General features: G+C 45.3%; 1 protein-coding gene across 2 annotated transcripts in view; it reads right to left on the bottom strand.

The window, feature by feature from the left end:
* Positions 1-24,568, bottom strand: part of LOC140426150 (polypyrimidine tract-binding protein 2) — a 98,626-nt gene extending 74,058 nt beyond the window's left edge. For both annotated transcript variants that reach the window (XM_072510564.1, XM_072510566.1), the window contains exons 1-3: positions 24,439-24,568; positions 23,471-23,501; positions 2,981-3,053 (exon numbers count right to left, since the gene is read on the bottom strand). In XM_072510564.1, the coding sequence (XP_072366665.1) occupies positions 2,981-3,053; positions 23,471-23,501; positions 24,439-24,446 (112 nt within the window). In that variant the 5' untranslated portion in view covers positions 24,447-24,568. The remainder of the gene's footprint in view (positions 1-2,980; positions 3,054-23,470; positions 23,502-24,438) is intronic.
* Positions 24,569-24,960: the final 392 nt, after the last annotated feature.

Genomic DNA, 24,960 nt, shown 5'->3' with positions numbered 1-24,960 from the left:
TCCGGTTCATTGGTAGTCTGCTTGGGTTCGCTGTTGGCCTCTTGTGTTCCACAGACTCCAAGAGGCCAACAGCGAACCCAAGCAGACTACCAATGAACCGGAACAGCAGACCGAGAGATCTGCGGTGCGGCAACCGAAGAGGAAAGAGTCGAAATGGACCCCTCCGGAAGGCCGCTGCCTTAGACTCGACATATATGCTCAAGCCGTCAGGAGTCGCGTCAATGCCAGATTCATCAGTCGCATTCATAAGACAGCCCCGAACGTCACCCAAGCACAACGCAATGCCATCCGCGCTCTCAAGACCAACCACAGCATCGTCATCAAACCAGCAGACAAAGGGGGGGCCACTGTCGTACTGAACAGAACGGACTACTGCAAAGAAGTATACCGACAACTGAACAACCAAGAACACTACAGACAGTTACCCGCAGATCCGACCAAGGAACACATCCGCCAACTTAACAGACTGATCAAGACCTTGGATCCAGATCTTCAGAGCACCCTACGTGCTCTCATCCCACGTACTCCCCGCATTGGATATCTCTACTGCCTCCCGAAAATACATAAGGCCAACACACCAGGCCGCCCTATCGTTTTAGGCAATGGGACCCTGTGTGAGAACCTCTCTGGCTACATCGAGGGCATCTTGAAACCCATCGTACAAGGAACGTCCAGCTTCTGTCGCGACATGACGGACTTCCTACAGAAACTCGGCACCCATGGACCAGTTGAACCAGGTACATTCCTCGTCACAATGGACGTCTCGGCACTCTACACCAGCATCCCCCATGACGACGGCATTGCTGCAACAGCCTCAGTACTCAACACCGAAAACTGCTAATCTCCAGACGCAATTCTGCAACTCATCCGCTTCATTCTGGATCACAACGTCTTCACCTTCGACAACAAGTTCTTCATCCAGACGCACGGAACAGCCATGGGGACCAAATTCGCACCCCAATACGCCAACATCTTCATGCACAAGTTTGAACAGGACCTACTCACCGCACAGGAACTTCAACCGATGTTATACACCAGATACATCGATGACATTTTTTTCCTTTGGACCCACGGCGAAGAATCACTGAAACGACTACACGATGACATTAATAAGTTCCATCCAACCATCAGACTCACCATGGACTACTTTCCAAAATCAGTTGCATTCTTGGACACACTCGTCTCCATCAAGGACGGTCACCTCAGCACTTCGCTTTACCGCAAACCCACGGATAACCTCATGATGCTCCACTTCTCCAGCTTCCACCCTAAACACATTAAAGAAGCCATTCCCTATGGACAAGCGCTCCGTATACACAGGATCTGCTCAGACGAGGAGGAGCGTAACAGACATCTACAGACGTTGAAAGATGCCCTCGTACGAACGGGATATGGCACTCGACTCATCGATCGACAGTTCCAACGCGCCACAGCGAAAAACCGGACCGACCTCCTCAGGAGACAAACATGGGACACAACCGACAGAATACCCTTCGTCGTCCAGTACTTCCCCGGAGCGGAGAAACTACGTCATCTTCTTCACAGCCTTCAACACGTCATTGATGACGACGAACATCTTGCCAAGGTCATCCCCACACCCCCACTACTTGCCTTCAAACAACCGCGCAACCTCAAACGAACCATTGTTTGCAGCAAACTACCCAGTCTTCAGAACAGTGACCACGACACCACACAACCCTGTCATGGCAATCTCTGCAAGACGTGCCAGATCATCGACATGGATACCACTATTACACGTGAGAACACCACCCACCAGGTACGCGGTACATACTCGTGCGACTCGGCCAATGTTGTCTACCTCATACGCTGCAGGAAAGGATGTCCCGAAGCGTGGTACATTGGCGAGACCATGCAGACGCTGCGACAACGAATGAACGGACATCGCGCAACAATCACCAGGCAGGAATGTTCCCTTCCAGTCGGGGAACACTTCAGCAGTCAAGGGCATTCAGCCTCTGATCTCCGGGTAAGCGTTCTCCAAGGCAGCCTTCAGGACCCGCGACAACGCAGAATCGCCGAGCAGAAACTTATAGCCAAGTTCCGCACACATGAGTGCGGCCTCAACCGGGACCTGGGATTCATGTCGCATTACATTCATCCCCCACCATCTGGCCTGCGAAATCCTACCAACTGTCCAGGCTTGGTACAATTCACACCTCTTTAACCTGGGGTTACCCCATCTCTGGATCTGTAAAGATTTAATCACCTGCTAATGCTCACATTCCAAGCATTGTTTGGCATCTTTGAATTTGTCTATATATGTGTTTCTGGAACAGACCTCTTCATTCACCTGAGGAAGGAGCAGCGCTCCGAAAGCTAGTGACATCGAAACAAACCAGTTGGACTTTAACCTGGTGTTGTAAGACTTCTTACTATTTCAGAAATGTTCTCAATGCCACACTGGATATCTGATTTGAAGTTGTGGGAGATTGCAGCACCAGAGAACACAGATTTAATTTCTCTGCACCCAGTGTTCATAATCTCAGTTGTACTTGTGCAGAGGACTAAAGTCAAAAGGGGAGGAATGCTTGACTATTGCGCAGACCTTTAAAGGCTCACTTAAATGCAATATGGCCAACCATCATCTCAGCAACTGACCATGCTTAAAAATTGAGGAAATGTTCCATTTCAAAACAATATACAAAATGCACCAGAAAAAAACCATTCATACATTAATACCCTGCCAATTATGAAGCAGGATTTTTGGATTTATCCTGGAGGCAAATTCTGCAATTTTTCTCCCTAATCTCATTCATCAACTGTGCTGGCAATGCACTGACTGATTAAATAACTGATTTAAAAACATGTAATCGATTGCATCACCTCTGTACAACCATCCCACCCTGTAGGGAACCACCAAGCCATCATTCAGTAGTGTGTCCTTAACATAATGCTTATATTTTAAGACAAGAGTCATACCAAAGAACTCCGGTTCTCAACTATGGACTAGGCAACCTACCAGTAACAACCACACTGCTCATGGTAGAGTTTGAGCTGCTGAGAATGGTGCCAGAAAGTTCGTCAGATCCCCGCTGCAAAAAATTAAATACAACAGTGAATACCATTCAGAACACTTCTCATGAACTGATTTTTCAAAATGACTTGTGGAATTCAATGTGATTAAAATGTTTCCTTATAATACTGTCAAGCAAAGTTACAATCAACACATTTATAGAAACGTGAAATCTGTGGGACAACCAAGAGAAGAAAATACAAATCAAAAATCAGTGATAAAACTTAATTCAACTGTTACCAATTCATTAAATTCTACAATCAAGGGTTATGATGCAAAAGGTTTTATTATGACCTGTTTCCAAGTCTTATTTAAAAGAGCCTAATGTCTCCAGCTCAAAATTGCTAACTGTCATCAGTAGAGCCATAGAGATGCATTTTTTCCTGTTAAGAAAAATAATTGTGATACCATATTGGCATTGCATTGTATGACTTAAGGGTCCAATAAAAAAGCTTGTTCATCCAGTAGTAATATTTCCATCTGATAAGATGAGCCTAGCTGGTTAATTTATTAGGTTACCATGTGTCTTCAACAGTGTTATTTTTCTTGTTTAGCTTATTACAATAAAAATCACAGTAACATTCCAAAACTTTCCCCTCTGTGAATCCTTGTTACTTCAGCACATCATTTCAAAAGATGTGAAATCAACTTCTCTAAGCAGTTGATGACCCACAATCCATGGCAATTCAAGACTTAATGCTCCAGAATTCAAGTTAGTTTTCTTATTTGCTGCTTACTTATATTTAGATTGTGTGAGCCTGGCGTTTTGCAGTGTCATTAACACTTTTGCCTTATTGGTGGATTAGTATCAAGAATTAGAGAAATGTCAATGGGAATATTGCTAATAAGCTTTGTGTACTTACATAGCATACAGAATAAAAAGTTTGTAAACACAACATATGGTATTTACTTCCTTTTCCCCAACTAGATCTACAAACCAACAAAAACATTTCAAATAAGTACAGCCCCAATAATTTCTAAGCCACATAAATCTGAAAAAGCTTCCATTTTCTTACATGCATATTGTAATAACGAGATATAAATTACATAATTTTAAAAGTTGAGTTGTGAAAACAAAAACAGGCGCCTCAAGTAAAAACTATGCTCAAGAAAAGATTTCTATTTTATAAATTCTAATCCATATCCTCTGATGGGAATCAAGAGCGAACACGCAGACAACAGATAAAGATGGACGAGGGGGGAAATAACTGGGTTAAGACGGAAATCCAATTAACAGGAAAATGCTCCAAAACATGAATGCAGGTCCAATGCCCAAAATCCAGCACCCCTGGAACTGAGACTAGGCCAGATTTTGGGATTTTCCACCAAACCAGAAACTGCATATGCCTGTTGGGTATCACCAGGCAGCTCAAGTCACTGTGATGCTTGGGTAGTTGTTGGACAGGGGTGGACTGCTCAGAAAGGAGAGCGTAGAGGTCACAAATGGGGGAAACCAGTGATAAACAGGGGCACCATGTCTTTAATGCATTCCTTCACCTCCTGGCATTTAATTTTTTCTACATTTTCTGGTAGAAGCTGGCAGTGGTCAGACTTCAGTTTTTAAAAATTCATTCATGGGACGTGGGCTGAGTCAGCATTTGTTTATATTTGATATGGGGACATAGTCATCACTGGCTGGTCCAGTATTTACTGCCCATCCTTAATTGCGCTTGATGGTCATCATTAAATCTTTGACTCCAGATATTTGAATTCAAATTTCACCATTTTCTATGCTGCGATTTGAACCATGGTCCCCAGAGCATTACACTGGGTCTTTGGATAATAATAATAATAATAATAATAATAATAATAATAATAATAATAATAATAATAATAATCGCTTATTGTCACAAGTAGGCTTCAATGAAGTTAATCTGAAAAGCCCCTAGTCACCACATGCCGGCACCTGTTCGGGGAGGCTGGTACGGGAATTGAACCCGCGCTGCTGGCTGCCTTGTTCTGCATTACAAGCCAGCTGTTTAGCCCACTGTGCTAAACCAACCCCTAGAGTGTCCTCTGGCAATACCACCGCCTCCCCTTATACAGCTAGTCCAGTTAAGGTTCTGGTCAATGGTAACCCCCAGGATGTTGATAGTGGGGGTTCAGCTGCAGTAATGTCATTGAATGCCATGGGACAATGGTTAGATCCGCTCTTGTTGAGAGATCGTCATTGCCTGGCACATGTACAATGTGAATGTTACTGTTGGAAATGGCGCTGAACATGGTGTAATCATCAGCAAACATCCCCACTTCTAACCTCACATGATTGGAGAAAGGTCATTACCGAAGCAGTTGAAGATGGTTGAGCCTGGATACTACCTGGAGAATCTCCTTCAGTGATACCCTGGACCTAAGATGGCGGATGTCCAACACCCATAACCATATCTTTTTTTTTTTTTTTATTTGTTCATGGGACGTGGGCTTCATAGGCTGCATCAGCATTTATTACCCAGCCCTAATTGCCCTTGAGGGGGCAGTTAAGAGTCAACCACATTGTGGTTCTGGAGTCACATGTAGGCCAGACCAAGTAAGGACAACAGATTTCTTTCCCTAAAGGACATTAGAGAACCAGATGGATTTTTACAACAATTGACAATGGTTTCATGGTTGATACCTCATTTTTAGATATGCCACATGCCGCTTCTGCGCAGTTCATTGAACCTTGATTGATCCCCTGGCTTAGTTATGGCAGAGTGAGAGATATGCCAGCTAAGGTTACTGATGGTGGTCGAGCACAATTCTGCTGCTGCTGATGGTCCACAGTGCCCTATGGTTGCCCAGTCTGGAGTTGCTATATCAGTTTGAAATCTATCCCATTTAACTCAACGGTAGTACCAGGCAACATTGTCATTCTTGGCAGCTGCATTCAGGATGAACCAATTCCGTACGGGGGGGGGGGGGGGGCACAAAATTCACACTAGTCTTCTTAGTGTTTACACTAATGTCTGTTTGAACACAGGTGCTTCTTTTGAAGCAGATGTATGCCTCAGAATCTGTGTTACACTGCCTGCTGTGAAACACCGGAAAATCAGGTGAGTTATCAACTTAATTGAATCTCAAAAATGTCTGGTTTTCAGACGTAGCCACCTGGGTTGGCCACTTCCCGACTTAAAATGGAGATCCGCAAAGACTACAGGGAAATTCAGCCAACACAGGCAAAAACTAGCAAGTGCAAAGTCTCCTGTGTTTTAGACTTTGCAGAAACCCAGACAGCACTGAAACTCACAGCCATCTGCATACTAATGAGCGATCCCCAGGAACAATTGAATTTAAGGTGAATGAGGCCAAGCCAGATTCCTCGGTGCCAGCAGGAGCCAAGACAAAGGAAGGCCAACGGACACTCAGGGACCGCCCAGCGATCAGGGAACAACTCCAGTATTGGAGAAATCGATCCAAGTGATCGGAACGTAGTCCAATCACTTGGAACCAGATACAGAGTCTGCCCCGAAGAGGCGTGAAGCCCCTGGGGACTATAAAGTAGAGTCCCCAAGTTCAAATCGTCCTTCTTGGCAGGGTCACTCAGCAACTCGAATCAACCCTCGAGAATGAACTGCCTAAGCTGCCACATCAACCAAGTAAGTCTCCAGTCAACGCATGCTACGAGATAGGCGCTCCTAGCTGCCAATCCATACCAGCTTTTGAATCCTGCAGACTCAGAATTGAACGAAAGGCCATTTGTTCCCCTGACCTGGTGGGCCAATTCCGAAGCTAAGTATAGGCCTTTTAGTGATAGAGAATAGTCTAGAAAGTAGAGTTTATGCATGAATAGTGATTTACTGTGTATAATAAATGTGTTTTGATTTGAATTTTACGAATTGGTGTGTTGAGTTATTGATCAGTACTTGAACTTGAACCTCTTGGCGGTATTATAAAGATACCTGGCGACTCTAGAGCAAAGGTTATAGAAACAGAGTAAATTAAGTAAAGATACAACGGGCAACGAATTAAGAGCCAACCAAAGTTAGCAACATTTATTGGCGACATCCTGACGGGACCCTATTTAGAAGTGGCCTAACCACTCCGAGAGAACCCAAAATTTGAATTGAGAATCCAATTGGGAACAGAAGTTCAAGCAGTTCTGATCAATCCTCATAATTCGGAAGTGTGTTAATGCATGCGTAACTAACAGGGCTATAAAGTAAAACTGATAGATTTTTGTTGCGAAAAACTGTCGGGAGTTTGTATTCCGGAAATTAGCAAACGCCGTACCCGTGTTTACAGCACCGCCTTAGTACCCCTCGTTCCGTATTTTAAAAGAGAGCATTCAGGTAGGGAAATTCGCAATGAAGGCAATGGAACGCCTCATGAACCCTCAAGAATGTGTGGTCGCAGCGACCAGCAGCAGAGTAGGACAGTGTGCCGTTTGGGAAGAAGAGATCAGGAAATATCTCAAAGGGAAAGGATGGCCCCTTTGGAGTGAATTCTGTGTTAGAGGAAACAGGTCCCGGGAGTATAGGACATACTTGGTGGGAGAACCTGCGCTAAATCCATAAGAAAAGCTTGGGAAAAGCTCGCAAGCCGATGGCAATCGTGTCCTGTCTGGCACAATTGCGAGGCACAGAGGGGGTCGTTCGGACGCTCAGCGAAGAAATAAAGGACACACATCGAATGAGCAAGGTCGATGTTAGCGAGATCGAGAAAAATATAGAATTAAGGAAGTTGGCAGCAAAGGACGGAGAGGTGGATGATGCCAAGTGGGCACACCAGTCTTGTCTAGCGCATCTGAGCAGCTTCCGAACCCAATATGAAAAGGCCTATCAGAACACGCAACGTGCAGTCCTGGTAAGGGACGAGACAGAGAAACAGGTCGAGGCATTACAAAGGCAGTGCAGCGATTTAAAAGCAGCGTTAAGAGCACTCCATGCTGCCACCACGGAGCACAGACAAAGCTCAGTGGATCATTCAAAATGCAGGAAGCAGATTGCGGAACTGCAGTCTTTGCTTTCAGTGCAAAATGGGTTGCAGAGCACCTTTGGATCCCAATTAAATGAGGAAGACAACCCTGATTGGCAAGAATTATACGAAACCGCGCATAGGTCTGTTCAGGGAACTTGTGCGCAAGGAAAGCCCCAAAAGAGAAAAGCACCCCAACCCCCCACAGAGCAGATAGATCAGGCACCCATGAATCCAGTAACCACCCACCGCACAGTCACATCGGAAGGAGACGCAGAATTCCTTTACACCACCCCCTTAACCGTGACCCAATTACGGGATGCGTGCGAAAAGATCACACCGTTCTTCCCCACCTCAGACCCCCACCACTTCTTTGCTAGAGTTAAGCAGCAGGCGACCACGTACGGCCTGGATGAATGTGAGCAAATTTTAAGCTTAGACCCTTCGGTTGTAGCAGCCCTTCCCGACCCACAGAATGTAGGAGGCACCCTTGCAGAGATGCACACGGCGATCCTAGACGCGATCGGCTATAACAGAGGTGACCCAGTAGAAGGCCTGAATAAGTGCAGGCAGAAAAAGACAGAACACCCCACAGCGTTTGGACACCTGTGGATTCATTTTACAGCCGTTTTCGGCAATTTAGACCGCGCCCATTTGTCCCAAGACTGTATGGCCAAATGGACCCGCACCCTCATCTCCCATGCCAGAGGCAGGACAAAAGGCCTGTACCAACTATGACTCCTCAGAAGAAGCGCACAATCAAAAGTGGGTTTTAAAGAGATTGTCCCGCACCTGGGAGCAATCTGTCCAAAACAAACCCGTAATTAAGAAACCCGAAGAACAGCAGGCAGAGGCAGATATCCACGCAGTTAAGACGCACCAGAACCCCGCATGGGTGAACGAAGGCAGGAACAGCCCCCCGTTACAACTGTGGACAATTAGGTCACTTTGCACGAGAGTGCAATGCGCCACGAAAGCCACAGAGAGCCCAGCAGGCAGGCACTCAGAATAAGAATCTGACAGAGCCCATACATAGTGTGAGCATCCGTTCAGACCAGACAGACATGAACGGAACTGACTGACGGTGTTCGGGCTTCCCCCAGTTGGGTCTGCGACACCCTTTGGGATAGGTCCGGCCGACCAGTCGTTCCAGCAAAGATACGGGGACAGCCCATCAAATTTCTCTGGGACACAGGAGAGTCCCGCACAATTAATTCCTCCACCATGTTCCAAAAAGACACGTGGCCCACTACAGCCACAATCACCCTCAGTGGCTTCACAGGCCACTCACAGCAGGGACACATCACAGCCCCTGTACCCATTCAAATTGGCAATATTACAACGAGACACACCATAGCTTTAGTCGATCTACCCGACACACAACACATTTTGGGCATTGATTTTATGAACTCAAAGATGTGCAGGTGGATTGCCCCTTATTTTGGGGCAGCACGGTAGCATTGTGGGTAGCATAATTGCTTCACAGCTCCAGGGTCCCAGGTTCGATTCCGGCTTGGGTCACTGTCTGTGCGGAGTCTGCACATCCTCCCCGTGTGTGTGTGGGTTTCCTCCGGGTGCTCCGGTTTCCTCCCACAGTCCAAAGATGTGCAGGTTAGGTGGATTGGCCATAATAAATTGCCCTTGGTGTCCAAAATTGCCCTTAGTGTTGGGTGGGGTTACTGGGTTATGGGGATAGGGTGGAGGTGTTGACATTGGATAGGGTGCTCTTTCCAAGAGCCGGTGCAGACTCGATGGGCCGAATGGCCTCCTTCTGCACTGTAAATTCTATGATAATCTATGAAACTCCCACCGCCTTTCATTTGATGCAGTAAACCAATGTGTCTGGAAAATGGCAAAATCCGCAAGAACCCCCGCAACGCTCACAGTAGATGAGTATGCAAACAAGATTAGCGCAGTCGGCGATTTCTGGTTTGACCCGACCATAATTAGCAAAGACAAGCAGGTTAGGGCAGTTCTGCAGAAGCACAGGACAGCATTCGCGACCCACAAACACGACTGTGGCCGGATGACTGGTTCCGTTCAAATCACAGGACCTGACCCTAGACCCCAAAAGCAATACGGATTTCCCCAAGAGGCAGAAATCTCAAAAGTTATCGATAGCTTATTAGAGCAGGGCGTACTTAGATCAGTAGCCTCTACTAAAAATGTCCCGATTTGGCCAGTGAGAAAGCCCGATGGATCATGGCGACTGATCATCGATTACCGGGAACTCAACAAAGTCACCCCCGCAGCAGCCCCCACAGCAGCCACAAGTCCCGAGACCATGCTCAAACAGGGACTCAATTCACGATATTTTACGGTTTTGGACGTCAGTAACGGATTCTGGTCCATTCCATTGGCAAAAGCGTGCCAATACAAATTTGCCTTCATTTTTAAAGGTCAGCAGTACACGTGGACATGCCTTCCACAAGGATTCCACAACTCTCCCTCCTCCATTTTCCACCGACAGCTGGCAAATGGATTATCAAAATTTTCTCGCCCCGAATGTCTGGTCCAGTATGTGGACGACCTATTACTGCAGACAGACACCAAGGCAGAGCACATCGAGCTTCTGTCCGAACTTCTGGAACTCCTACAGCAGATTGGATGTAAAGTAAACCCCAAAAAGGCCCAAATTTTGGAAGACAAAGTGATGTATTTGGGTACGATTATCACGGATGATAAAACGCGAGATCGAGCATAAAAGATGAGACTTAATTGTCAAATTGCCCCTGCCCCAGAATGTTTCAGCCCTCCGGTCATTTTTAGGACTGGTTGGCTACTGCCGAAACCATATTGACGGTTTCGCCACCAAAGCAGCACCCCTCTCGGAACTCCTAAAGGAGCCCCTTGGGAATGGCTTCCGCAGCATACGGATTCTGTGGATGCTTTGAAAAAAGCTCTCATTGCAGCCCCCGCACTACAGGTTCCAGACTCGCTTTCCCCCTATGCTATAGAGATAGCTAGCACCGACCGTACCCTTTCGGCCGTGCTCCTCCAGGAACGGCACGAACAGTTAAGACCCGTGCTTATGCCTCCAGAGTTTTAGATCCTGTGGAGCAGGGATTTTCGGTCTGTGAAAGGCACCTGCTCGCAGTTTTCTGGGTGGTTCAGTATTTTTCCTACATAACCGGACTAAACCCCATCACAATCCTCACGGAACACACCCCCACCCAACTTTTACTAGACGGACGACTTAAGGACGGTACAGTAAGTCAGATCAGAGCAACCAGATGGACCCTTCTTTTGCAGGGACGGGACATCACTGTAAAACGGACCAAGACCCACACTTTCCTAGCCGACAACCTTCAGTACCCATGCATCCCCCACAAATGTGAAATCATCTCACCGCACCACAACACAGGCCCCTTTATTGTGTAAACACCCCCCAAAAAGATTAGGTAGTTCACCCCAGAGCCCCCAGTGCACAGACACGTGCGAACCCTTAAGGATATATGTTGATGGTTCTTCCACTGTATTAGACGGGAAGCGCATTACAGGATGCGGCATCTATGTTGAGGACGCGCCCTAGAAGAGATCTAGTTAAAACAACCAGGAAACTTAGGCGTGCAGGCGGCAGAACTAGCAGCCGTCGCGTACATTGTGGATCACCCAGATTCCTTCCCCAGCCCAGCAGACATATACTCGGACAGCCTCTATGTCTGCAACAGCCTTACAGAATTCCTACCCCCGTGGAAAGCAAGAGGATTTGTTTCGCAGACGGAAAACCCCTCCCTTCAGCCCCATTGCTCTGCCACATTTTAGAGAAAGCACAGGACAGGACATTGTTAAAAGTTCGAAGTCACCACCGTTCCTCCCCGCCTGGAAATGGAAAAACCGACGCACTGGCTAAAGCAGGTTCCAGGCATGGATATTTTTGGACAACCCCCCGCGAAAGCGCCCCAGTGAATGCAGTTCAGGTCTCGCAGACTAATATTGAGGATTTAGTGCAGGCCCAGAAGCAAGATAGCAATCTCAGGGAGATTTTGAAAGGAACATTTCCAGCACCTTACACGTATTAGTCGTCATAGACACTTTTACAAAATGGGTGGAGGCATTCCCATCCAGAACACGGCAAAGACCACAGCCAAGATCTTAACCCACCACATCTTTATGAGATGGGGACTCCCCCGCAGCATTGAATCTGACCAAGGTTCCCATTTTACGGGACGTGTCATGAAGAACGTCCTCACGACATTTGGCATTACCCAAAAATTCCATAATCACATACCACCCCTAGTCAAGTGGTATCGTGGAGCGAATGAATCGAACCCTAAAAGCAACCTCAGAAAAATGGTCCAACAAAACAACACTTGGGATTCAGTCCTCCCTTTTGCGCTGATGTTTTTGAGAAATACAGTTTCGACATCCACAGGATACACCCCACACTCTCATGACCGGACGCCCCATGAAAGGCACAGAATTTTTATTGGGATTGGACTTGACCAGTCCCGAAGTGACGGCCCTCACACACGAGAACGCAGTAAAACAGTTAGTCGAAAATGTAAAAACGGCTCAGCTAGCAGCCGCAGTAAGATTAGGCACTAGAAAGAAACAGAGCAAGGCCTGTTTCGACAAGACAGTGCATGCGACTGAGTTTGAGGTTCGACAGCAGGCCATGCTGTCCATTTACAACCACAGCACATTCCTGTCACCTAAATATTCGGGTCCGTACTCCATTGCGGACAAAGTAAGCCCCTCCGTGTATAAAATTAAGTTCCCCAACGGAAAGACTGCTTGGTTCCATATTAACCAGCTTAAGGCATGTGGCCCACAGTCTAACCAAGCACACCACGTCATGCTCGACATAGCAGACCACACCCAACGTATCCCTACCCTCCCCCAACACGTCCACCCCACCCACGGACTCGCCCTCGACTCCACCCCCGAACTCTAGACTCTGCCCCGGAACGCCCACAGACAGCAGCAGCAGAGACAGCGACACAGATAATAGCCACAGCACGCCTCCCTACTATCCCCATGCAACAGGACCCACACCCAGCGAATCTGAACACGATTCGAGTGATCCCTTTCCTCAACAAACCCCACCAAAGACCACCGCCCTACGATGACGACTCCGTCCCCACAGAATTAGACACAACCTTTTCGCACCGTGACAATTCATACAGGCTCGTCCGAAACGACGAGATGGACCCAAAGTCACACCATGCAGCTTTATCAACCCTCATCCATTCCAGAGTATGGCATCCGGGAGAAGAGGATGACTTTGAGTCTGACTCCCAAAACAAGAACCCCTTTGCAACCCTGTTCGCAACTGATAACCGAGGTGTCCAGATGATATTTTAAAAGGAACCGCTTGGGAGAAACGATGTCCTTTCTGATGGAACCTGCAGCATGTTGTTCAATGTTTGTTTGTTAGCGTTACTGTTAAGTGTTGTTTGTACACTCGGAAGTTCCACGGTCACATGCCATATTTGTCGGCAGAAACCTGGGAAAACTTGCCAGCACGCTTATCGGCAGAAGCCGCTGAGAGCTTGCCAGCCCCCGTTCACAACTGCTCTTCTCGTTCGACGGTAGAACCTTTGCAGCATCCCCCCACGATGACTACATTTTTGCCCGTTCTTGCCGGTTGCTCAGGCAGTGGAGAAACGGCATTGGTCGCCACCCTGCCCGAGGATCCCCCCCCCTCTGGTCTGCTACACTCGGGTAGAGCACATACGGCATTGATCACCGTCCTACCCGGGGATTGCATCCAAATCTTACCCGTTTTTGGCTCATTATGTTCAAAATTCTTTTTGTTTGGTTTTAGCAACCTATGGTTGCTTCCCTCTGCTATTTACATCCTCAAACACTAGGATGGTAAATGACACAGGCTGCGAGACGGCTCGCAATACGGTAGTATTTTCTTAGATGTCAATTCCACATTTTCGGTTTTAAAAAAAAATGAGGGAGTCACACATGGTGACCAATTATAAAGGGAAATTGGCACTAAAAGACAGACATGCTAACATTCAAGATATTACACAAGATAGTAACAGATATTATGCTTGTGTCCATAGAACTCTGGAACCTCAGGAATTCCAGAGGAAGAGAAGAAAGGAAAAGAAGACAACAATGAAGATGTCATACGTGTTTTTCGTCGTTATTGTAATCTGGTTACGTGCGGACGTGAACCCCGACCCCAACCCACCCGGCCGTCAATGATTCACTTCCCGATAGCACCCAGAGCCCAGTGACAAGAAACACACCAACATGGTGTGATACGTTTATGACCTGGTATTCACTATTGTACATTGTAGAATCACTCTTAGTACTGGCGATACTCTGCAGTGTTGTGCAAAGTGCAAACACTTAAAGACTCAGAAAATGGCGAAGGAGAGCCTACCGCTCTCGCACCCCGGTATACACGTTTTGGTCCCCTATTTTCGGACTTCATCAAACCCCCTCAACCCCTCGCGTGCATTAAAGTGCATCCGCTTTTCTTTATGGGTGTTTTGTTCAATAAGGAAATGTAAACCTCTGTGCTTGACTGCCAAGCCAGACAAACTTGTGTTGCTGCTATTTGTAAATTTAAAGTGTTGTAGATTATTTTTGATTGTTTGAGTGTGGATAGTTTATTGAGGATAGTTAGAGGTACCATTTTTAAAAAATGTTGTAATGCATGTCCCTGTTGTGACATAGCGCCACTTAGAAATGTTAGTTAAAAATTTTCATACATAGTTATGGTCAGTGTAGAGGCCATGGAAGAGTACTCGCTGGGTCAGGAAGTGAAGACAACGCAGTTGTGTGATCCTTCACGCTTCGCGTTAGGGATCACAAGGAGGGAGTGTAGCCACCTGGGTTGGCCATTTCCCGACTTAAAATGGAGATCCGCAAAGACTACAGGGAAATTCAGCCAACACAGGCAAAAACTAGCAAGTGCAAAGTCTCCTGTGTATTAGACTTTGCAGAAACCCAGACAGCACTGAAACTCACAGCCATCTGCATACTAATGAGCGATCCCCAGGAACAATTGAAACATTTAAGGTGAATAAGGCCAAGCCAGATTCCTCGGTGCCAGCAGGAGCCAAGACAAAGGAAGGCCAACGAACACTCAGGGACCGCCACAGCGATCAGGGAACTCCAGTATTGGAGAAATCGATCCAAGTGATCGGAACGTAGTCCAATCACTTGGAACCAGATACAGAGTCCGCCCCGAAGAGGCGTGAAGCCCCTGGGGACTATAAAGTAGAGTCCCCAAGTTCAAATCGTCCTTCTTGGCAGGGTCACTCAGCAACTCGAATCAACCCTTGAGAATGAACTGCCTAAGCTGCCGCATCAACCAAGTAAGTCTCCAGTCAACGCATGCTACGAGATAGGCGCTCCTAGCTGCCAGTCCATACCAGCTTTTGAATCCTGCAGACTCAGAATTGAACGAAAGGCCATTTGTTCCCCTGACCTGGTGGGCCAATTCTGAAGCTAAGTATAGGCCTTTTAGTGATAGAGAATAGTCTAGAAAGTAGAGTTTATGCATGAGTAGTGATTTACTGTGTATAATAAATGTGTTTTGATTTGAATCTTACTAATTGGTGTGTTGAGTTATTGATCAGTACTTGAACCTCGTGGCGGTATTATAAAGATACCTGGGCGACTCTAGAGCAAAGGTTATAGAAACAGAGCAAATTAAGTAAAGATACAACGGGCAACGAATTAAGAGCCAACCAAAGTTAGCAACACAGAAAATTAGCTTCTGGACAAACATTCAAACAATTCACCACCGACAAACAGTGGCAGCTACAAGGTGCACTACCAATGTTCCTTAGACAGCACCATCCAAACCCATGACCACTACCATCTAGAAAGACAAGAGTAGCAGATACCTAGGAATCCCACCACCTGCAGGTTCCCCTCCAAGTCACTCACCACGCTGACTTGGAAATATATCGGCCGCTCCTTCACTGTCGCAACATTCTGGAGCTCCCTCCCTAACAGCAGTGGGTGTACCTACACCTCAAGGACTGCAGCGGTTCAAGAAGGCAATTCATCATCACCTTCTGAAGGGCAACTAGGGATAAATGTTGGCGTAACCAGCGATGCCCACATCCGTAAATTAATTTAAACTTTTTTTTTTTTAATTACTCAGACCTCAACGTAAATGAGATTGCAACAACAAATTTATATAGCACATTAAACATACAAAGAAAATACGAGGAGCAGGCCATTCAGGACTTTTGAGCCTGCTCTTCCATTCACTATGATAATGGCTGACCATCCAACTCAGTAACCTGTTCCCTCTTTTCACACGTATTAGATGATCCCTTTAACCCAAGAGCTATTTCTAACTCCTCCTTACAAACATACAATGTTTTGCCCTCAACTGCTTTTGGTGGTAGCGAAATCCACAGGCTCACCACTCTCTGGGTGAAGGTATTTCTCATCACCTGTCTTAAATGATATACCCTGTATCCTCAGACTGAGCTCTGGTTCAGAACTCCAGTCATCGGGAACACCCTTTCTGCATATACCCCTCATTCTTCTAATCTCCAGCGAATATAATCCTAACCAACTCAATCTCTCCTCATACGTCAGTCCTGCCATCCCATGAATCAGTCTGGTAAATTTTTGCTGCACTCTCTCGATAGCAAGAACACCCTTCCTTAGATAGGAGATCAAAATTGCTCACAATATTCCAGGTGCGTCTTCACCAAGGCCCTGTATAATTGCAGCAAGACACCCCAGCTCCGGTACTCAAACCCTCTCTCTATGAAGGCCAACATACCATTTGTCTTCTTTACCACCTACATGCTTACTTCAGCGACTGGTGTGCAAGGACACCCAGGTCTCGTTGTACATTCCCCTCTCAATCTATAGCCATTCAGATAATAATCTGCCCTCCTGTCTTTGCTACCATAGTGGATAACCTCACATTAAACTGCATCTACCATACATATGAAATGTCCCAAGACACTTTCATGGGAGCATTATAAAACAAAGTATTGCACAGAGCTACATAAGGAAGTAGGGGGTCAGATGACCTAAATTTTCACAAAGAGGTAGGTTTTAAGTGCATTAAAGGAGGAAAGCATGGTAAAGCAGAGTGGTGGTGGGAGAGAATTCTAGAGGTTGGGCCCAGGCAACTGAAGGCAGGGCCACCAAATAGTGGAGCAATTAAAATTGGGAAGCCACCGAAGGGCAAAATTAGAAGACCACAGGTATCGCTTTATGAACAAGAATCTGTGCTAGTTAAGTTTGAAAAACAGTATGTGAATCGTTTCCATATAGTGCAAATGGCTCAGATTTCACTTCTGCTGTCCTTCAAAATACACTTCAAAGTACTCAAAATACATATTCAACCAATAACTTTAGATAAAAAAATAAATGCTCGAAAAATAACAAGGAGACACAATTAAAAATTCCAGCATAACATTGAGTTTTAAAAGGCATGAATTTGCACTGGGGGGATATTCTTTAACCTCAGCCAACTTGGTTTACATTATAGCTAACCTCGATAGTAAAACCACCAAGAACAGACTAAATGTTGTCAAAATGCCATTGAAAATGCTGTCTTATGCAGTTGGTATTGATCAAAACTGAATTTATAAAATACATTTAAGGCTACTCAACTTGGGGTCTCAATTCAGAGTGTACAAATAGGAAAGCCAGAGCCGCATTTTAAAAATTACCATTAGATTGGCAAACAGATTTTTGGTGCATAGGCCCATCAAGCCAAAAGAGACAATACTGCTAAATTTGAATACAAAGAAGAACACGTGGGCAGCACAGTAGGTAGGACTGTTGCTTCACAGCTCCAGGGTCCCACGTTCGATTCCCGGCTTTGATCACTGTCTGTGTGGAGTCTGCACGTTCTCCCAGTGTCTGCGTGGGTTTCCTCCGGGTGCCGGCTCCGGTTTCCTCCCACAAGTGCCGAAAGACGTACTGTCAGGTGAATCGGACAGTCTGAACAGGGCCGGAATGTGGCGACTAGGGGCTTTTCACAGTAACTTCATTGCAGTGTTAATAAGCATACTTAAGAACAAAGAAAAATACAGCACAGAAACAGACCGCTTGGCCCTCCAAGCCTGCGCCGACCATGCTGCCCGTCTAAACTAAAATCTTAATAAAACATGAAAGCAGCATTGTGTCTTTGTGATACCACAATCTTTACTTAAATTCCTCAAATATTATTTTAAACAAATTTTCTCCTCTGCTCTTGTGGTTTCATTGTGCAAACAGCCCTACATTACCTTGCTCAAGTGTACAGCAGCAAGGTGAGAGTTAGTTTGTATGCTATTTGGCTGTAGGAAACATTGAAGTTGAGCCATTCCTTTCGTCCAATGGACTCATCTCCCTGCCAGTAGATGTAATGGACATTGATCTGGATCAGACAAGAATTCTGGTAGATTTTCTTGTCATTAGGCCAAGGACAGCAAACAGAAGCATCCAAATCATCACACCGAAGATCAGGGAGCATCATATCAAAACAATATATTTAGCAAGAAGCAACTAGGAGTACTCCTTTATTGTCTTTGTCAGATACCAGTTTTTTAGTTATTCCGAAAATTTGATTAAATAGTGAAAATCAAATGTCAACAAAATTGCCTACTTTAAAATCTTTTAGGTGCTGCGACATCATAATGATCTTAATATCATTTTATACAAAGCAATGAAAAAATGCTGAACAGGTCGTAATTGTAAATTCAAATGCAACTGTAATGTTTCTCCAATTTAGCTGCCTCACAGAAATGAAGACCAAAAATGTAAATACTATTCATACTGTGCATGAAGGAAACACCCATCCCATAATGGTATCTGAAATAAAGCTCTGCCAAAATATAAACATTCAATAGTGAACGAATAACTTCCAACCTCAGCAAGAAAGTGACTGTTTTAGTCAATCCAAACAGAAATTGGAGATCAAGTATATACATAGGAATCCATGAACTGCACAAGTCAACAGCTTGATCAAAGAGTCGGGTTGAGAACGTCAGTACAATTAAGCAAGATTTGGTATTTTTAAAATCATGTGTAGCTTCCCAAATAGAGAGGATTTTATGTCAAAACTCCCAATTGCTCTATTAAGAAAATGCAGAGAAAATACTGGTTTGACACCAATTTAAAAGTTTTACAATTCAACAACCAGAACAAAACAGCACCAATGGAAAACAACCAGTCTTCTGAGAATTCTCAGTGTAGATTACGCAACATATTCTATGTAAATAAGGAATACAGCGCAGCTGACAGCAAATTCCAACTAAGACCTCACAAATGTGAGGTAATGCATTTTGGAAGGTCTAATACAGGTAGGGAATATGCAGTGAATGGTAGAACCCTCAAGAGTATTGATAGTCAGAGAGATCTTGGTGTACAGGTCCACAGGTCACTGAAAGGGGCAACACAGGTGGAGAAGGCAGCCAAGAAGGCATACGGCATGCTTGTCTTCATTGGTCGGGGCATTGAGTATAAAAATTGGCAAGACATGTTGCAGATGTATAGAACCTTAGTTAGGCCACACTTGGAGTATAGTGTTCAATTCTGGTTGCCACACTACCAGAAGGATGTGGAGGCTTTAGAGAGGGTGCAGAAGAGATTTACCAGGATGTCGCCTGGTATGGAGGGCATTAGCTAGGAGAGGTTGAATAAACTTGGTTTGTTCTCACTGGAACGACGGCGGTTGAGAGGCAACATGACAGAGGTCTACAAAATTATGAGGGGCATATACAGAGTGGATAGTCAGAGGCTTTTTCCCAGGGTAGTGGAGTCAATTACTAGGGGGCATAGGTTTAAGGTGCGAGGGGCAAGTTCTTTTTACAGAGGGTAGTGGGTGCCTGGAACTCGCTGCCGGAGGTGGTGGAGGAAGCAGGGACGATAGTGACGTTTCAGGGGCATCTTGACAAATACATGAATAGGATAGGAATAGAGGGATACGAACCCCGGAGGTGCAGAAGATTTTAGTTTAGACGGGCAGCATGGTCGGCACAGGTTTGGAGGGCCGAAGGGCCTGTTCCTGTGCTGTACTTTTCTTTGTTCAAAACCAGTACTTGATTTAGCCTAGGCTCCATGACTCCCACTGAGAAAAGCTTACATTTATATGGTGCTTTTCATGACACTGGAATATCCCAAAACTTTTCACAGCCAAAGTACTTCTGAAGTATAACCAATTTTGTACTGCAGTAAAATGCCATAGCCAATGTGTACAAAATTCAATGAAATAAATGTTAGCCAGGACATTGGGGAGCTCCCTTTGTCTTCCTCAAATAGAGCCATTGGAATGTTTACATCCAATTGAGGAGACAGATAGGGCATTGCTTAACACCTCATCCAAAACGCACCCCCCTCCAACACTGCCACATTCTTCCAGTGTTGCACCAACATGATTGGCTAGATTGCATGCTAGGTTGCATACAACACTCAGTGTTGATGAAAATTTGGCTGAAACAATAGTTCAGATAAATTGATGAAGTTAACACCATGCATACCGAGAAAATAATCTGGGCCAGAATTTTATTTTCTCATGTGAAAGCTAGATATAAAGGAAAAGTCAGATATAAAGGAAAAGTCATATTTTAGGTATGTACTTAATAGACACCAGGGCTCCCAATAAAATGCAAAATAAGAGTGATAAGACTGGTCAGTCAGTCAAATAATGGGGTACCATGTTGATCATTGGATGTTAGAAGTTATCCACTTAATTTTGGGACTGCTTCTAGGTTGAGAATTGTCCTCTAGTCAGCTCACTAACTGCCAAAAATACTTTTCTATTTTTGCTAAAGTACAGGAACAGGCAGAAAAAAAACCAAAAAGTATATTTCCAAAGCCATCTATTCAGTCTACTGATGTGTGCAAACTAACATTATTCTACTATAGTCTCTTTATGAACCTAGGCTTGTTCTTCCAGTTCCATAAAGGTATCAAGATGGGAAGAGACAATAATTATAAAACATTTCATAGTGCATGTAGCAAATGAGGTAGCTGCCAGCTCTAGAGACTGCACATAAACAGGTAGTTTCTGTGTTTTGCAAGGTGGCAATTGGTCTTTAATCTCCAAAAAAACTTGATATGCAGCAGCAGTGAGATAAATAAGGTATAACATCAGACATGAATTACTTTCTTGGAATTCCAACTTTCAATGAGAGCTTGAAGCCTTCACTGCATATGAAAGCTTTCGAATAATTTAAAATGCCCTAAATTTTCTGTCAATTATTTTGTTTTCATTTTACTTTACATAGCGTTTACAGCACGAAAACAGGTCATTCAGCCCAAAGGGCCCTTGCAGGTGGGTTTTTTCCGCTCTACAGAAGGCGATTCTCATTATGCATAGGGCCAAAATCACACTTGATGATGTGGAGAACTGTGATTCACCAGTTATTTTATGTAACATATTCAACAACTTAAAAATAATTGGTGTAGGGGTAAATTGCTCTCAATGGGAGTAATCGGAGATATCATAATGTGGAGATAGCGGCGTTGGACTGCGGTGGGCACAGTAAGAAGTCCTACAACACCAGGTTAAAGTCCAACAGGTTTGTTTGGAATCACTAGCTTTCGGAGCACAGCTCCTTCATCGGGTGAGTCACTCATGTCCATTCTACAAAATGGCTGCGCTCCGAAAACGGTGATTCCAAACAAACCTGTTGGACTTTAACCTGGTGTTGTTAAGACTTCTTACTCAGATTCATAGGAACACGTGTAAAATTAAAAGATCTGTAAAATACTAAATGAATATACACAGTAGTTTATTCTGTGTTAAGTGAAATATTCATGTAAACACATAGCTAGCAAGGTGCCCTGTAATTTGCATCTCACGATTTTACACATTAGCCCATGTGATATGCCAGATTATCCCATCAAGAGCAATTTACCTCTACGCCAATTTTTTTTTAATTGTTGAAGATATTACACAAAATGACTTTGTGGTGAATCACAGTTCACCACATCACCAGTGTGATTCCGGCCAAGTGCATAAATGTAAGGATATAATGTTGGAATTGGAGAAAACCATGGAGAGGCCACAACTGGAATATTGTGTGCAGTTCTGGTCACATTACAGGAAGGACGTTATTGCTCTGGAGAGAGTGGGGGAGTTTTACGGGAATGTTGCCAGGGCTAGAAAAGTGTGGCAACAAAGAGAGATTGGATACGTTGGGGTTATTCTCCATGGAACAGAAGGCCATGGGGTGACATAATTGAGGTGTACAAAATTATGAGGGGAAGAGTGGACAGGATAAAATTGTTTCCCATTGTGGAGAATCCTAGATCCAGGGGACATAGATTCAAGATAAGTAGCAGAAGGTGTAGAACGGACATGAGGAAAAACATTTTTTTAATGCAGAGTAGTGAGAGACTGGAATGCATTGCCCGTGTTGGTGGTGGAGGCAGAGACCCTAAACTCTTTTAAAAGGTACCTGGATCTGCACCATAAGTGCTCTAATCTACAGGGCTAAGGACCAGGTGCAGGAAGGTTATATTAGAAAGGGCACCTGGGTGTCCGTAGACTGGCATGGACAAGATGGGCCGAATGGCCTCCTTCAGTGCTGTAACTTTTCTATGATAACATGTAAGCACTGGTCTGTGACCTTCCACTGTTTTTGCCTTAGTCCATGGCAGGTTATTCTTTGGTCTCCAATATTACATCTCAAAGAAGTCACATTTGTAATTTATTGAGAAAAATAGTGCGTGAAGAGAAACATGCATTTTATTATATAGTATTGGCTTCACATTAACAGGTCAACAACAGTATTTGAAAAAGACAAAACATTGATGTTGCAACAATGTATACTTATTACACGTTAATCAAAAACATCTGTTTAGACTAGCTTCAATTTAATACAAAAATAGAGAAAGCTAGAACTCAGCAGGTTTTGAGCTCACATTGCCCTTCTTCAGAACTAAAGAAAAGGAAGAACGCATTCAGTTAATGCATGGCTATAAATCAGTGACGTCGCGAAGAAACGTGCTTTCATGGTGAAAACAGGAAATGCATGGAAAAAAAGGATCAAACCCTTTTGTGGGAACCTTATTGAGGTGTACAAAATTATGAAACAGATAGGGTAGATAAAAATAAACTTTTCTCCTTAGTTGAGGGGTCAATAACCAGAGTCATAGGTTTACAGTAAAGGGCAGGAGATTTAGAGGGAATTTGAGGAAAAGCATTTTCACCCAAAGGGTGGTGGGAATCTGGAACCCGCTGCCGAAAAGCCTGGCAAAGGCGGGAAACGTCAACATTTAAAGCATTTAGGTGCTATAGCATACAAGGCTACGGACCAAGTGCTGGAAAATGGGATACGGATTGGTACCTGATGGACATCACAGACATGGTGGGCTGAAGGGCCCCTTTCGATGACATTCTAAGGCAAATAACCCAAACCTTCAAAGTTTCAACAGATCCAAAATTCCGCAGATCTCATGAACTGTCAAATTAAGTTCCTTCACCTCTGGACAATAGTCAGCGAGCTGGTTTCATGGGCAGTATTTGCATCATGGGGTATAAAGAACCAAAGAGGCCTCAACAGGCAGGTCAGCTTTAATTTGCCATTTATTCTGGCTTCCTTTGTCCAACGCACCGATAGAAAAATTAGAGAGATGCACAAATATTTTGATACCTACCTTTAGGCCAACTGTAACATCGGTGAGAATGCTGCAAGAGCAAGAAAGAAACACGTTACGGTCATGTCAGAATTTCGCCCCATACGGCGCGACACGTCCATCTTTTCAGTTAATTTGAACCGCTGCCGCGTGAAATAAAATGTTAACAAAAAAAACTGTGACTTTCATAAAGCAGGAGGGCTGGCACAAAGTGGCTCTCCGCCACTGCAGGACAGACCCGTCTCCACACGCCCGGGCGGCCTTCTCAATATCACCCCCCAAACCAAAATAAACAAACTCTTCACCCGGTGGCTTGGTGCTGATTAAATATGTTTTTTTGTGTTAGATTAAAAAGATGGCGGGGAGGGAAAGGTCGGTTCACGAGCAAGAGCCGCTTTAACTGGCCGAAGATGGTTTGATGATTGTTTATTGAGCGCACACACAGAGAAGGGAAGCCATCGCCCGTTATCTCCAGTGACTGGGCTTCGATGGAGTCGGTGCCCGGAGGGTGATGGTGGTTTGGGTGCTCGGCTCTAGGGGGTGATGGTGGTATTGGGTGCTCGGCCCTGGGGGTGATGGTGGTCGAGGGAGCTCGGCCCTGCCCGGCATGAACAATGGAGCCGGACGGTCACGGCCGCCTCTGGACTCCATCCCGGGCTTATTGCTCCCCTCCCTCCCCCAAATTCAGCAGGTAGTGTGGGGTGGGGATTTTTAAAAAAAACCTTTGCCGGCACAGGGGGGTCTGTAGAGGGAGAGAGAGTCCGCCTTCGATTCCCGACATTCAGGCTCACACCAGACGCCACGACGCACACACCTACCGACATAAAACATCGCGCTCGCCCGGAATATTTTTAAGAGGGGGGGGGGGGGGGGAAGAGGGGATTAAATCGACATGACCCTGGGCAGCAAATTTAACTACACCTAATCAACGTTCCTGTTATTTTTAACATATATATATATTTCCCTTTTTGTCGCTTTACGGTACTTACCCGTCCATTGCCGGATTACCAGAGGTTTAAGGAACCAACTGCCGCCGACAGTCAACACACAAAATGGCGCCGCGTGTCGTTTGCTTTCCTTTGCTTCGTTTCCCTTCCCCGCCCGCCCCGCCTTCCGGAAACGGCCGAGTCCCCCCCCCCCCCCCCCGGAGCCACGGAAAAGTCCGGAAATGTCCGAACGCCTACCCTCCACGGTCTCCGAGAATGGCCGACTGCGGCCGAACCGTCAGCTGCCAATTCGCTGCGCAGCACTTCCAAAACCTTCCAGAGGGCGAAGAGCCGGTGGGGCGTTAAGCTGACGCCAAGAGAGCATTTCATGCAGCTAATTTCTTTGAAGGGTGAAGAAAGCTCCCCCCTCCCCCGCACACTATGTCTTGGCCAACATTTACTCCCCTCTCCCAAACCAAAAATACTTCAAAAAAGATATTCTGTAGAAGGGTCATTCGACATATTATTCTGTGGCAGGGTCATTTCGCATGGGATTCCAACCCACCACCACTCTACTTATGTCCC

Source organism: Scyliorhinus torazame, chromosome 7 (genome assembly GCF_047496885.1).
Source record: "Scyliorhinus torazame isolate Kashiwa2021f chromosome 7, sScyTor2.1, whole genome shotgun sequence".
Lineage (NCBI taxonomy): Eukaryota > Metazoa > Chordata > Chondrichthyes > Carcharhiniformes > Scyliorhinidae > Scyliorhinus > Scyliorhinus torazame.
This window is presented reverse-complemented; position numbering and strand designations above follow the sequence as displayed.